Source organism: Lathamus discolor, chromosome 3, assembly GCF_037157495.1.
Source record: "Lathamus discolor isolate bLatDis1 chromosome 3, bLatDis1.hap1, whole genome shotgun sequence".
NCBI lineage: Eukaryota > Metazoa > Chordata > Aves > Psittaciformes > Psittacidae > Lathamus > Lathamus discolor.
This window is the reverse complement of record NC_088886.1, coordinates 132,503,478-132,518,792: the sequence shown is the minus strand read 5'-3', so window position 1 is coordinate 132,518,792 and position 15,315 is coordinate 132,503,478. Positions and strand designations below refer to the sequence as shown.

Below are 15,315 nucleotides of genomic sequence, written 5' to 3'. Positions count from 1 at the left end.
CAGTTTAATTTCCCAGTCTTGCTAGTTCAAGTAAAAGAGCATAATTACTGCATGTCAAAAGTTGCCAGGGCCAGCTTCAGCAAGAATTAAGTGTCACCACTGATGCTTTCATAGAAGGGGGGTGAAGATTGTGGCTACATTAACATTTAAAAAGCTAACCAAACAAGCAGATCTTGTTCAGGAAACTACACTGCCAGTGGTTTAGCAGAGTGGCTGCACTGCAACTAACAGTGATCTACATGTAGAAAATAAATACATACAATTAAATATTTCTGTAAAATATAGAGAAACATGCATGCATACTACGTGGAAAGAAGACATATACGTATGTAGCCAAGTGCGTAACTGAAGTTTTAGTTCATCAGGGGTTAATTTTTTGTGTGAAAATGGCTGTACTGAAAATATAACTTCATTCTATTTCATAACACAGATTTTGTACTTTTACAGCCTTTGCAATGGACGGTTCCAGGCAAGAGCTGAGGCTGAGAACAGATCGAAACACAGATCTCACCTGCTTAGGAAAAACTATGTGTTGAAGTAGAAATAATAGAAAAGATAATAGAAGGGCACAGTGTTGCAAATGCATCATGGATGGACCACCATGGAATGAGCTTTAAAGGCCTATTTAATCTATCTCTTCTATGACTTTAATGGATCCATATTGATTTTCAACTGCTGGGAGACCTGGCTTCAGCAGACTTCAGTCAAACAGACTTCATTCACACCACCTGGGAGCCTGACCCGGTTTGCAAGAGACTAGTTGTACAATATACTTATTATTTATACATCATTCCCAGTGTATATGGTGTTTCACAGACAGATGACATTGATCAGTGTCTGCCTGAAGGGTCTCCCACATTTTTATATCATGGTTTCAGAACACTCCCACAATGATCATCTTCAGTCTCGTACATGCCCTCGTATAGCAAAGCACTACAGGGATCTTTATGAGCAACCTCTACCACAGATCTTTGGAGTAACAGTCAGGACACCAGTGTAACTGCTTTGTTCTGCAAGTACCTGCCTTGAAGCAATAGTACTTAATGTTGGATTACAGCCTCTTCTTCTGGACTTAGTTCTGACTATCCCCCACGTCAGTAATCTCTTAAACCATAGAAGGCTGTTAACATCCAGGAAGATCTCCACTCATTTTCCTCTCCACTTTGAGAGAGAAGCAGCAGCCATCCATTTGAAAACTCCTCTCCTACCAAGTAATACAAAGCTCTTTTTTTTTGTTAATCTTCCAGGACAACTTATCTTTTCCCTCTCATTAATCAGTTTCTGGAAAACTGAGCCTACCCCTCCATACAGCAGTTTAGTTCTGACAACAGCTTGATGTTGCTCTGTCCTTAAATGTCCCCTGGTTGCTGCATTTCTCACTTTGTGGAAAAACTTTGCACTTCACATTTTCAGCTGTTTCAGCAATTACAAAGCATCATTCCTTGTACTTAGAACATGGCAACAAAGGTTAAAATAAGCCTCCTCATTCCAATCATTAAATACTAAGTAAGTGATATTTGCAGTAAAAGCGTATTTCAGACCAAAGGAGACAAACAAGAGTATATCAACCAAGCAATGTTTTATTTGCCTGCTGACCTTCTGGGTCTTGGTCTTACAGACCTTAGAGAACCCTTTGTGTGTTTTCTTGAGAGTTCCAGACACTGGGAGAAGGAGAGAATAAGGATATTAAACGGAAGGGAATTGAAGGAAAGAATTAAAAAAAAAAGGGGGAGGAAAAAGAAAGCGAAAAGGAAAGAGAAAAGTGAAGGCAAAGGCAAAGGGAAGAGGCAAACGGAAAAGAACACCTACAGTCAAGGACCTGAAACAGTAGTTCAGAATAAAGTTAGAATAAAGCCACCACCAATTTTCAGATTTATTTATTAATACTCACACCAGTGGGTAGTAAATAAATGGTACAATGTGTCATAGAGAGCTGAGAACATGGAGAACCTGCTAGGATACAGTATTTTGCAAAAAATGATGTAGTGGCGACTCTTGAGAAATGGCAACAGAACTACTTCTCTTGAAGCAAGTGTGTAGGGACTCTGTGGGTGTCTCAGGTATGCCACAAATCCTGCAAAAAAAAAACTTCAAGGACATCTGAAATACTTGAATCGCTGGGTACTTCATTTATCAACAGTGTTTTAATACTGCAATGTGGTCTCCATCATGCAATGCACTGTAAGAACACAGTTGAGAAAATGCCAGACAATGTCTATGGAGGCTAGGCCTTGCCCAGTAAAAGACAGATGGTGCTAATAGAGAAAGTCCAGCAAAGGGCTACTAATATGCTTAGAGACTGGACCATCTCCCCTGCGAGGAAAGGCTGGGACTGAATAACCTAAATAAGAAGGAGGAAGGATCTCATCCATGTGAACAAGTATCTAAAAGCAGGGTATAAAGAAGACAAAGCCCAAATTCTAAAGTATTTTTCTCTCCCTATACATCCTAATCTACATCCTTAAACTTTCATGATTAAAATATTGCATCTAGTCATACATAAACCCCACCTCTGCTATTCCTCTGTTAAACAACTGTGACATTTCTACATAGCCAGACTCGCAATCCTCTACATGCAGGGTGACTTGATCAGTTGGATCTGGGATTTCTCTTGATCAAAGCTGCACTACAAATGTATCATCATTACTGGACAAGCTTTCTTTCTCTCACAGTCTGTAGCATTTTGTTGAAATTAAGTGTGTCACATATGCCTTGACTTCACTCCTGAGCAACTTAGAAAATCACATACTTTTTTAAATCTGCATCCTATTTCAAAACATTCACCACAGAAAGACAGCATTAAGAACATACAGAAAAGGACAACTGAGAGGCAATGGAAAAAAGCAGCTCTGTGGTCAAACTGAATCACAAATTGTCCCATAAAGCCAAGAATCTGCCTCAGCATTTAATTAGCAAAACATTTCCAAATGTAGTCTGCTATGTATTTATACTCTCACAGTCGGCCCAAGGCAGTCAGCAAATAAATTCAGTCCTGCTGCCCAAAGGAGGAGGAGCTGTGTCCAGGATGCTCATGCCACTGGAATGGGGAGACAGAAGGATGGGAAAAGAAAGCAGAGAAGTGAAAGGACTCCTGGAGAAAATCTAGTTTTCTGCTTTCGTCACTACCAGAGAATTATGAGGAAAACAGAAAGGAATGCAGAAAACGTAACAAACTGCTGGTACAGAGCCCAGCAGGCAGGAGACCAGTAGCTCTTACAAGACTGCTCCTCTTGCAACCAATTACTAGGCTGCAAGCAATCCTGCTGGCAAATCCCAAGCTGCACAGCATCCTTCCCTCCTTGTGCCTTGGTACTATTAATTTGTATTATTTACTCAACACTTGTTTTTGCAACCACCAGCTCACCCTCCCCTAAGCCTTTTAAAGGACAACCACACTATATTAAGGCATGTCAAAGAAGAACACAGAACCGCCGAAGCAGTCCGTAACTGTAGCTCCTCCGTGGCTGCGACTTACAGGTGCTTCTCCACAACCACCAACCCCGTGCAGGGCGACCGGCCAGAGGTGACCCATGTGCCAGCACGGCAGGCAGCCCCCGCGGACTCATGCACTGCCACGCACAGACGCATTAAGGCCTGTACAGTGGGACGAGCCTACGGCAGCGGGCAGCGGGCAGCGGGCAACGGGCAGCGGAGCGCGGCTGCCCGCTCCCCAGCGGCACACCTCAACAGCGCTGGGCGGCCCCCACTGCGTAACCCGGCACAGACCAGCCCCCGGCACAGACCAGCACGCGCATGCGCTACCACGGAGGCCACGGACGTTGAGGAAGTGACGCATACGCGCTCGGCGTGCGTGGTGAGTGCAGAACGCAGGCGCAGTGGTTCGTGGTGTCCCGGGTGCCGAGCGGCGAGGTGAGTCCCGGCATCGGCCGTGCAGCTCCTGCCAGCTGCCCCAGCTGCCCCTCCTGCCCGGCCAGCCCCGCCCCTCGCCTCCCCTCCCTGCCTGTCGTGGGCCCGGTCTTGCCTGTAGAGAGGCGTGGTGAAGCGACCGAGCTTGAGAGTTGATGCAGGCGGGGGTGTATGGGGTCCGGGGCCGCCATCGGTGGGCCGGTGCGCGGAGTTGTTATGGCACCCGCTGCCTGAATGTGGAGCCAAGCGTGTGGCGTGTGTGTTCGAAGCTGGCGTTAGGAAACCGTGAGCTGGGGCTGGGATCCACGGGCTGCCATGCAGAGAGCGGCTGCTGAGGAAGCCCACCTGTTTCACTGCTGTCTTCCCGCAAGTTAATAACGCTTGCTTCTCCCGAAGTTGATAAAAATACATCTTTTCAGAGGACAGCCTCACGCTGAAGGCTGCAAACCAGACCAGCTCTAGGCTTGCCTCGGTAAGTCAGTCTGGTGTTAACTTCCTAACTAAGATGTTTTATCATAGAATCATAGACTAGTTAGGGTTGGAAAAGACCTTAAGATCATCCAGTTCCCACCCGCCTGCCATGGGCACACTAGACCATGTCACCCAAGGCTCTGTTCAGCTTGGCCTTGAACACTGCCAGGGGTGGAGCATTCATAACTTCTCTGTGCAGTATGTTCCAGTGCCTCACCACCCTCACAGTAAAGAGCATCTCTCTTATATCTAGCCTAAACTTCCCCTATTTAAGCTTGAAGCTTTATGTTCTGCTTCAGAGCTGAGTTGTCAAACTAAAGCCTACAGCCAGCTGTGCTCATCGGTGCTTTAACTGGCAAGTCTTACCCTGTTTCGAACACTTTTATTTTTTTCTTATTTTAGGTATGTGAAGTTGCTCATGTTTTAGTTATGTCACAATATTCTGGAGCATGACTGTTTAAACACAAGATTGAGTTCAGTCTTTGGCGAGGAATTTTTACAGGTTGTTTTATTTGTCTTGATATCAGTGTCTTCCAGTAGTACTACACGTAGTTGTCTTCAAGAAGGTTTGGCCATGTTTTCCTTTTGATTTTGGAAATCGGTGTGAGGAAGCCTTTGAGGGGGAAGACTTGGGGAGGAGTAGACTACTAGGTGTTTTGAAACAAGAATTTCTCAAGGAACATGCTCATTGTTTTGTTTACTTTTTTGTGGTCACGGTCTTCATGAGGAGCTTTGTGTATGTGAACATCTTTATGATTATTTGGTTCTTCTTTGTTGCCTTTGCACAGAGGATGCCAACAGACAACAGCCACCTGCCTGACAGTGTCCAAGAACAAGACCCTGTTACCACTTCAAGCAATAATTGCCTGCATAATGATGAGGGAATTGAACAAGAAAATGGCATTTGTGGCAGTGACCTGGATAGCACTGCTGGAGTTCCCAGCTCTTTCAGCCAGCCATCTGCTTCCGTGGCTGCTCCTTTGGAGGTGCCCAGAAGAGGACAGCCCATTTTACAGATCAACAGGCAGCAGATTCAGTCCATCTCATATAGTGCGCAGGCTGCTGAGCTCAAAGGTTTAGGAGTTGATGTCTATGACCAGGATGTATTGGAGCAAGGAGTTCTTCAGCAAGTAGATAATGCAATTAATGAAGCTAATAAAGCAACAAAAGTAGGTGATGCAGAGAAAGAGTATCGGTCAGTGCTGGATGACTTAAGGTAAATAGTGTTCTTTCTTACCGTTCTGTGCCTGACTATCTGATAAAGCTTGGTGTTGTGTTTTTAAAAGCTGGAAGATGAAAAGACTAGATCACGTGTTCCGAGTCACCCACCTTTTAAAAAAGGCAAAAATATTTTTTACATCAAAGAAATGCTTCCTTGGTCTTATTTGAATAATTCAGTCATGCATTAAGGCAGTAGAGGACAGTGCATCTTCTTTTTCTGCTTTGCCTCCTATCTTATCAGAGAGTGTGTCTTTTTTTCTGGGCAGTGGAGAAGAACATTCTATTCTATCATTGAAAGTTCTAGTCAGATAAAGTGCCATTTCTTCAATTCTGTATGCTTCATAGGGTTATCTGCTTCTGGTTATGTGCTTTCTGTAACTTGGTGTCCTGGGTTTACCAGGAGCCGTTTTGCTCCTTAGTAACTGGTGCAAGCTCTGTGTTTTGACTTCCAGCCTGGGCAGAGAGCTGATAACACCGATTGTTTTTAATTGTTGTTAAGTAATGTTTATTCTGGCCAGGGACTTTGTGAGTCTCATGCTCTGCTGGGGATGAGGGGAGGCCGGGAGGAAGCAGAGACAGGACACCTGATCCAAACTAGCCAAAGAGGTATTCCATACCACAGCACGTCATGCCCAGGGAGGGAACTGGGAGTTACCCGGGAGGGCACACTCTCTCTTCAGGGGCAGTCGAACTCTTTCAGTGGTGGTATCGTATTCTCTTGTTATTTTCTCTTATCAATATTATCATTGGTGGTAGCAGCAGTGATTTGTGTTATACCTTAGTTACTGGGCTGTTCTTATCTCAACCCGTGGGAGTTACATTCTCTTGATTCTCTTCCCCATCCCTCCAGGAGCGGGGAGGGTCGGGGGTGGGGTGAGTAGACGAGCTGTGTGGATCGGTTTAAACCATGACACTTGGGTGACTCCATATCATGAGTGTACTACAACCAAAACAACCTTATTGCAAGTGCATATATGAAGTACTTAATGACATCTTAAAATAATCAAATGCCAAATTAACATGGTATATAGATCTTAAAAGACTTTGTGGGACAGGAGTGACTAATCTTTTGAGTTCAGACTTCAGATTTCCCTTCTGTTTCTAGTCTCATTGTAGAGTTATCGTGTGGACTACTGAGGTAAATAATTTTACAAGTGCATCTGTCACTCTGTTCCATTAATGTTGAGGTTTTGTGCTCAAGAGTGCTGTAGGCCTCCATTAATTATGTGAACTCTTGCATAGCTCTTGTTATGCATAAGCTTAATTTTATGCACTTTGTTAATTTTCCAGTTTGGAAGTGCAGATATGAAATTGAGTTTGAAATATTGGAAGCTAATTTCAGATGTTATAATGAATAAGATGGACGCTGAGAAGAAGAATGGAGCAGTGTAACCACTGCAGTTAGAATGTGTTGTTAAAAGAGTGGTACATGGCATGTCAATTAGTTGGTATTTTCCTGTTTTTCTTTAGAAGGCTTCCTATGATTTTCTTACCCCTCTATTTTTGTCTTCCACTTGAAGTTGAAAAATGAGATTTATGCAAGGGAATGCAGAAGTTTTATGCAGACTTGTAGAATCTCATCTCATAAGATGTAATATGCATGTCTGAAAGTTGATTTTGGAGAAAATTAGCAGAGATATAGCTGGCTTGTGGACCAGAGGGACTAACAGAAGTAAAGATGTATGAGCAGAGCATGATGGAGTTGCTTAAAGTCCTGTAACATATTGAATGCATGACTAGAGGTAAAATCAGGCAGGAAGAGATCTTCAGTAGTTGGCACAAAGTTTATGATAGAAGCTGCATGTCTGAAATACACACAAATTTAAGCAAAAGGAGGAGAATAAAAAATAGTTAAAGTTAAATTCTGTTTAGATCCCACAGTCTTGTCAAATAAAGGCCTGTGGAAGAGGACAGTAGCGGTATGTGTCAAGACACCCTAGGGCCAAGGAAGCAAGAGCCAAAAGATAGGAGGTGTGCCAAATGACTGTATACTTCACAGCAGCGAAACAGAAGACTGAGAAGGGAGATGGGATGGTTCAAAATTGCTGAAAGAGAATGGAGGAGTGAAGATGGCAGTGATAGCTGGGGAGCTGGTAGAATATCTCTCCTAGGACAAAAGTGGTAGAATCCAGATTAGAGCTGGAGAGAAATGTGGCCCCCAACGATTTCCTCACTGACAATTGAGGAGACTTATATGGTGCTTTTCATTACATATGAGAGAAATAATGGCTACTTTGCAGGTTTTGTAAAGATTTTTCTTTGACATTTTTCATAATGATTTGAGATGTTAATTTGTGTATCCTTATGAAATGTTCTGCTATTTGAATCAACAAATCTGTTGCTCTGACAGTGGAATTTAACAGCAGAAACAGACACTGGGTTATAGTATGCAGTTCAACCTGAATTTGATGTTGTATATGCAAAAATGAAAAAAAGTAGTGCATGAGTAAGGAAAGATTAATGTTGTTGTACTGGTAATTCTTTGAGCTAGTCCGTCTGAAACTGTTTGTATTATGTAATCTGCCCTTTGTTTAAAAGAGATACTGTAAAGGTAAAAGAAATAGGCTTCCTTATATAATGGTGTCAAACGAATAAACAGATTCAGAAAATGAAGATGTGGGGCTTCCCATTAGATTTTTTTGTTTGTGTTTTATTTATCTTGAATAATAAAAGCAACCACTGTCACTTGCTTATTGTCATCATCAGACTTATAACTTTGAGCACTAAATACTGCCGTGGTTTGTTCAGTTTCCTTGCCTTTGGAATTCTAGTATTAGCAAAATTTTCTTCAAAAATATTTTATTATGTACAGTCTTTTAAATTGCTTAGTATTTCCGGTGTTGTTTAAGTACAAGATACTTACTTACAAACTTACCTTTAGACTTTTTTAAATCTTACCTTAAATTTCCTGGAATTTTGAAATTGTCTGAATTGAGAATGTGCTACTTTTCTTTCTAGAGTTGACCAGTACATTGCAATCTTCTTCTTTTTTCAGATCATGTACAACATCTCTGAAGCAAATAAATAAAATTATTGAGCAACTTTCACCTCAAGCTGCCAACAACAAAGATATAAACAGAAAACTAGATTCTGTAAAACGGCAAAAATATAACAAGGTGATTGGATTACATTGATTTCCTTTCTTGTTAGTATTAGTTTCAGAACAAGCTGTAAAACTGAAATTCCAGGACCTGCTCAGAAGACTGACTTGCATTAGTTTCATTGACTTAATTAAATCCTTCCCAGTAATATTTGGAGAACTAGCAAAGCATTGTTAGGGTGTGATTTAATAGTTGACCTAAACCTCAGCTGTCCTGTTCTTCATTCCCTACCTTCCTTTCTTTAATCCTCTTTTCATTGTCTGTATCTTTGTTGTACTGGAACGCAACGTTACTTTCTGTGAACCATATTAATTCATTGATTTGGCAGAAGCCACTACAGAGTTTTTATTGCCAGAGTAGCAAATTGAAGGAGCTCGTAGAGGAATCTAGCAGGCACCAGCTTAATGTAAGCAATAGACCTAAACAGCTGTAAATAGGAACGAGGAGATTTGAGAGAAGGAAAACATTCTCCTCGTCAGGAATGTAGCATTTTGATCAGCTCGCTTCTGATGGAAATTCATCCTGATATTTTCTCTAATGATAAACTTGACTGAAAAACTTGCTGTCCTTTGTCCTTAGACACTTCCACCCAGTCTCAGACCATTTGTCACAGACTCATTCAGTTGTATGATTTTTAACCTTGATTGTTTCAGCAACTTGGATAACATTGTTCTCACAATTTGGCTAATGAAGAGAGCGAGGGGGGCAGTACTGAACAGTGGTACAGGAGTAGGAGCAGGTAGAGGGAAGAAATGCATTAAACCAGACATACCTATAATGAGTGATCATGTAATTGTATTTTACTTGTTTTCATACTACTTTTTATTATGAAGTAGAAGTAATTTATGTGTTAATAGTGATAATTAGTTAATAACTAACTATGCCTTAGTTTCAGGGGAAGTTCAAACCTCGTTACCTCTAACAGTCCTTGATGTGTAACAATAGATCCTTTATGAAAACTATAATCTGTAAAAATGGTCCTATGAACCTCAAGAATTTTGGAGGCTGTTTGGACTCGGGCACTGTATTTAAAGCTGCTCTTGGGCTACTTTTTGCATGGAGAAGTGACTTTCAGTACTCTTCCTTTTGTAGGATTAGAAAAAATGGTTAAAGAAGACTGAATTCTTCTGTTATTGAGACAAATGGGAAATTAATGACTGGTACAAGACAGCTATTTCCTTGTCTTACAGCAAGTGTTTTATATCATGAAGTACTCTGGCAGCAAGGATAGTAGTGCATACACTGGAGATAATACATTGTACCACGCATTAATATACTTGCCCTTTGTGGTTTGAAAAGTGCTTATGGAGACATGGGCAGGCTAGTGACTGTTCTTCACCAACAAGAAAAAAAAAAAGCTCATTTTGCCATGAAATTGTTTTTTACTGAAGTATGTGCCTCTCTAGATAGCGAAATATTTCCAAAGAATGGAGTTACACAGTTACAAATATGTAAAGCTACATTGCTCGTGTCTTTGTTTTACTGGTTGGAATTTCTTGTTTCATAAATAAAAGTTAGCAACACCAAGGAAATGCAATGTCACCAGTAAATATACAGTTGAGAGTATCGCAGTCAGATAAAAGGTGTAGCAGAAGACCTAGCTATGAGTTATTTTCATAGCATTAATGAACTGTACTTGTTACAGCATCTGTAATGTTGATTTTTTTTCACTTTTTTTTTTTTTTAAGTCATTTTACTTTGTAGTTTTTGCTGATAAATTAGCTGCCACCACTCCTGAATTAAGTGTGTAGAAACATTGTTAGGTTGATGGACTAATTTACAATTTCAGTTTCTTTCTAACAGAATATTCCAAAACTTCTGGGATGATAAATAAGTCTTATTAAGTCTTATAGCTGGCTTTAGTGGCTTATTAACCACTAACCCAGTCTTGTGAAACATAAATCTTTTGGAGTTCTCTGTGCATCTCACTAATCTGCTTAGTGGGCTTCCTTCACATTCATAAAATCACCTCAATATATATACAGAAAAATGTGTAATGTGCACATGAAATTTGTGTGTATAAACAGTCTGATCTTACTGTACATGTAAGAAGATTGCACACACAAAATTGTGTGTGTTATGTTGGTTGGATACCTACAGATACTGTGGTGACACTTCTTTGAACTTTTTTGTTTCAAATGCCATACTGTGAACATATGAATATGAGATTCTGGGAAAAAATACTGAAAATGTAGTAATGTAAGTCTTGTTTAAAAGGAAATCATGGTTATGAACCAGATTAAAACTAAATTATGTATCTACTTGTGATTCAAGGAACAACAGCTAAGGAAGATAAAAGCAAAACAAAAGCGCCTCCAAGCAATTCTTGTTGGAACAGAGATTCTTGATAAAGTAGATGAGATTGAATTCGAGGAAGATGAAGGTATGGGAGACGGATGAAAGTTCTGTTCTGCTTTGATGTAATGCCTTTCTTTGTTTGAAGCTAGTTTGTGAGATCTTTGCCAATAAGGAAATGCATTTCAGTGGTTTGTTTTCAAAGGCAGAGTTAAGAATGCTTATTTTTTGCACCTGCAGACTTGCAGATCTTTACATATTCATGTGGGAAGTTTTAAAAAATGGATGTTAATCCATGTTCAGCTCAGTAGGGGTGGCTGAGGCACATTAGAGTATTGGGCTTAATAAATTGGAAATCCCAACATTTTTTCACAGCTAATTTGATAAAGATGACTAACATCATGATTGAATTATGTTCTATATGCTGGATGCTATCAATCAGCATTAACAAAATTGTTTTTTCTTACTGTTGGGAAGTATCACTGGAAGTGGGAGGGGGAAGTGCTTCTCTTTGTCAGGCTGCACTGTGATTTAAAATAAATAAATAAAAATAAGGCTTCTTCCAAAGGAGAATATTTGTTCTCTCAGTATTTTGCAACGTGGTTTTTCTCACTGCTGTCTGCAAACTGAGCTTGGATTTTGTAACTCCAATTTGGCTGTGGCTTGGCCCTAGGCACTAACCTGCAGTATTCTGCAAGGCAAGTTTGGACTCCATTGCCATCTGCTCTTCACTTTTGAGTTACGTTGTTTGAAGAGGTGTAAAGTATTCATGCAACTTGTCCATTGCAGATGTGTCTGGAGTGAATTCTAGATCTCACAGAAGCTCATGCTTCCTTCCCGATTCAGCAAAACTTACAGTAGTCAAAACCTCAGTAAACTTTTCTTAGTAGAAAAGCATCCTTAACCCTTTTTCTTTGCACGGGTTCACGCAGTATAACTCAGGCACACAGTGTGATGAAGTGTAACTAGGAAGTGAATGGAGACAAGGACAGAAAAAAATGGAGTTAAGCAGCTCCAGTAGTTGGAGAAACTAAGGGGATGAAGAGGGAGGAGTTTCATGCCTGATGCATCATTCTTTTTACACAAGTTTTGGTGATAAATAGAGTTCTTTATGCAGTTGTTTTGAAATTTTAGACCCAAATAACAAATTTCAGGCTGAAATCCTCTTCAGCTCCCTGAATTTAAGAGCTTTTTCCCGTCTTCTGTTTCAGACAACTGTTTGTGTTAATATCTATCGTGAATCACGCATGCAGTTTAACTAAAATGCTCTTTTATGACGATGTGCTGTGCAGCCAATCTGACTTTTAAAGTCATAATCCTAATACTAGTTTTGTAGAGTAGGAAGGTGAGTTTTGTTTTCTTTTTTTTGAAGCATGTGGGAAGAGTGTCTTACATGTTTTGTAAGTTTTGTGTCTGTCCTGGTGCGGTAATGGAAATGTCAAATTTCAAGCTTATGGATAGGACTGAAAAAGTAATAATAAAATAGAAATGGATAATGTTACTGCATATGGGAGCGTAGTGATGGTGGCATGGTTTGAATTGACAGCATAGAGATCACATTAGAGTTCATATGTCATGGGGGACTGTAATTTTGTGGTAGTTTCTGCTGTGTTTTGTTTCAGAAGGACCTGCATTTTGATAGCATGTGAAATGTTGCCTGTGTTAAGTTCGAGAAGTAATTTGAAGTAAAAGTTACAGTCTGAAGTTTTGGGCTTTTTGTTGGGGTTTTTCTTTTTGAGTTTCAAGTATTATGTATGATAATTTGGACTTCTAGGTTATCTAAGAATGGTTAGGGTTGGAAGGGACCTTAAAGATAAATCTGGTTCCAACACCCTTCCATGGGCAGGGATGAGCTCCACTAGACCAGGTTTTCCAAGCACTGTCCAGCCTGGCCGTGAAGACATCCAGGGAGGGGGCATTCACAAATTGAACTGAATGCATATACAGCTTGGGGTGAGGGGGAAGGAAAGAAACTGAAACACCCTTATTCCTTCCTGTGTTTGAGTTATTGAGAAAGTGTTAAAGGCATGATGATGTTCTGGTTTTTGTTGTAGAACCTGGTCCATCATGTCTTGGCAGTATGCTTATGCCTGTTCAGGAAACAGAGTGGGAAGAACTTATTCGTACTGGCCAGATGACTCCATTTGGAACTAAAATACCTCAGAAGCCAGAGAGGAAAACACGACAATTAATGCTAAATGAAGCATCTGATTTTGAAAAGTACTTAGCAGACCAAGCTAAGCTGTCATCTGAAAGAAAGAAATTATCCCTTCACAAAGGAGCAAAGAAGAAATTACAAGCCAGAACTGTTCAGCGCATAGCTCCTACATCTACTACAAAGGAAAAAGGGTGTAAAGCTCTGTCAAAAACAGATAAGCGCTTAAAAAAACACCTTAGGAAACTTCAGAAGCATGCCCTCCAGATTCAGTCCAAGGCAGAGATTCCAAGAGAAAAGAAATATCCTGAGGCCAAGAAGTCCAGGCGTGAACAGGAGGATGATAGTGAAGAGTCTGAGTATGTACCTGATGAGGAGCTCTTTGATCCAGAAGCAACGGAAGAGGAGGAAAAGCAGGCATCTTCTCATGCTGAGAATGATTCTGATTATGAACTCAAGAATTTGCCAAGAAAAAGAAAATGTTTGATAAAGAGAGATTTTAAAAAATCTGAAGATGACGCCGACTTCTTTCCAAGCTCTGAGGATGAAGAGCATACATCGAAGAAACGCAAAGTAAAGAGATGGAGAGATGATGGAGATGAAGACTATTATAAACAGAGACTAAGGTTAGTCCTAGATATTTTTATTAATAACATTAACAAATGATGTTGAACATGCAAAGGGCAGTGATTGTAATACACTGCTAAGAATTAAAGTAAGGAAAGCAAGCCAGTCAGAATGATCATACCCTTCCAAAAGGAATAAGACATACCTTTAAATTACTAGGACTTTGCTGTTAGATTTCTCTGATTGTTACAGATCTTTCAGTAATATGTTATTTGTGGATCAGTGTTTGTTGTTTGCAGAACTATGAATGTGCCCAAAATTGAGTATATATAAAATAATTAATAATTATTTAATAATTAAGTGACAGCTTTATACTTGACTACCTCTGTCTGTAGATAATATACCTACCTTTCAACAACAACAAAAAATTACATCCTCTGTTTCATAGGCAAAATTACATTGCAGGCAGACAAAGCCCTCCGCCTTCAGAGGGGAGAGCACTTTTCCACTGAGAGAGAAATCTTTGGGATGGGGTGAGATGCTTAGTTTTCAGCTTTAAGTCGTTAACTACTAGTCAAGAAGAGATCATTTGAATAAATTAGTAATATACTATTTTTGTAGAATGTGTTCATTTGGCAAAATGCGAGGCATTTACATACACTTTATATGGCTAAAAGATTTATTTGAAAATCAGTATTAAAAGGATCTTTTGAATATAAATTTGTCCTTTTAATTTATTTTTACATCTATATTTTATTATTAGCATGTGGTATCTCTTGCTTAACTTACATTACAAGACATAAGTAATGAAGACTGGACATTTTATACTGCTGTTAGTCCAGTCTAAAATAGCTGATCTGTTAAACAGTGATTTTCCTCTCTTTATAATGGAGGAGAGTGAGGGTAAAATTACCCTTATCTAAAGAGATCGTGATGATGATGGTGGTAGTAATAGTAGTGGTATTTTCTCTTGTTCTGATGACCTGAGGTATTAAACTGAAGTTTCTAAGGAGAATGTAGTATGTTAGGTGGGGAAATACAGCTAAGAACACAAGCCATTTTTTAAAATGGCAGCTGAAACACCTTGTGTTCATCTGTGACTTATTAACTTTGTATAACTGTAGCTACAGGGTGCTGTTGAGATGTTTTCTCTACTGATAGCATAGCTATTGAGTGCCAAACAGTAAGACTAAGCAATGTTTCCATTTTCACAACTGCCTGAAAAACATCTTGAAGGGGCAACAAACATGTCATTTTTTAAGCTGTTAAAAATGCTAACTAGACCTGCCAGTGAAGTTAAAAAGACGTGTGTGCACATACTGGAATCAAAAGTTCAAGATCACTAAAATAGTTGCTCTATTGTAAGTGTTGTCTAACCACGGGCATGTTTTCTAGTATAAGGGTTAAGCATCATATAGTGAACTTCAGCTTGTTGATCCCATGCTTACTTTTGATTAATTACCCTTAGTGAATGTCTTTCAAATAGTTTATAATCCTCTAGAAAATCATGGATTCCAACTTGAAAACAACTACTCTATAGTGAAAGAAAGAATATATATTAGGGCAACCAGTGAAAAGTGATTGATGTAGTGATAAGGCCTAGCACACAAACTTTGTTAATGCTTGGGAGACTTGAAT

The 15,315-nt window shown here is 39.9% G+C and overlaps 1 protein-coding gene and 1 long non-coding RNA gene across 3 annotated transcripts in view; one reads left to right on the top strand and one right to left on the bottom strand.

The window, feature by feature from the left end:
* Nucleotides 1-1,560: 1,560 nt before the first annotated feature.
* LOC136011257 (uncharacterized) lies at nucleotides 1,561-3,729 on the bottom strand. 2 transcript variants are annotated; one of them, XR_010611308.1, is made up of 3 exons: nucleotides 3,476-3,729; nucleotides 1,892-2,074; nucleotides 1,561-1,661 (listed from the first exon to the last, which is right to left on the bottom strand). It is a non-coding gene; the product is annotated as an uncharacterized LOC136011257 (long non-coding RNA). The 2 variants fall into 2 exon arrangements; XR_010611307.1 differs by lacking the exon at nucleotides 1,561-1,661 and having other exon boundaries at nucleotides 1,862-2,074.
* A 1,331-nt stretch (nucleotides 3,730-5,060) lies between these two features.
* ERCC6 (ERCC excision repair 6, chromatin remodeling factor) overlaps nucleotides 5,061-15,315 on the top strand; it is a 45,662-nt gene continuing 35,407 nt past the window's right edge. Inside the window, exons 1-4 of the mRNA XM_065671848.1 lie at nucleotides 5,061-5,554; nucleotides 8,555-8,675; nucleotides 10,935-11,043; nucleotides 13,010-13,736. Of these exons, the coding sequence (XP_065527920.1) occupies nucleotides 5,061-5,554; nucleotides 8,555-8,675; nucleotides 10,935-11,043; nucleotides 13,010-13,736 (1,451 nt within the window). The remainder of the gene's footprint in view (nucleotides 5,555-8,554; nucleotides 8,676-10,934; nucleotides 11,044-13,009; nucleotides 13,737-15,315) is intronic.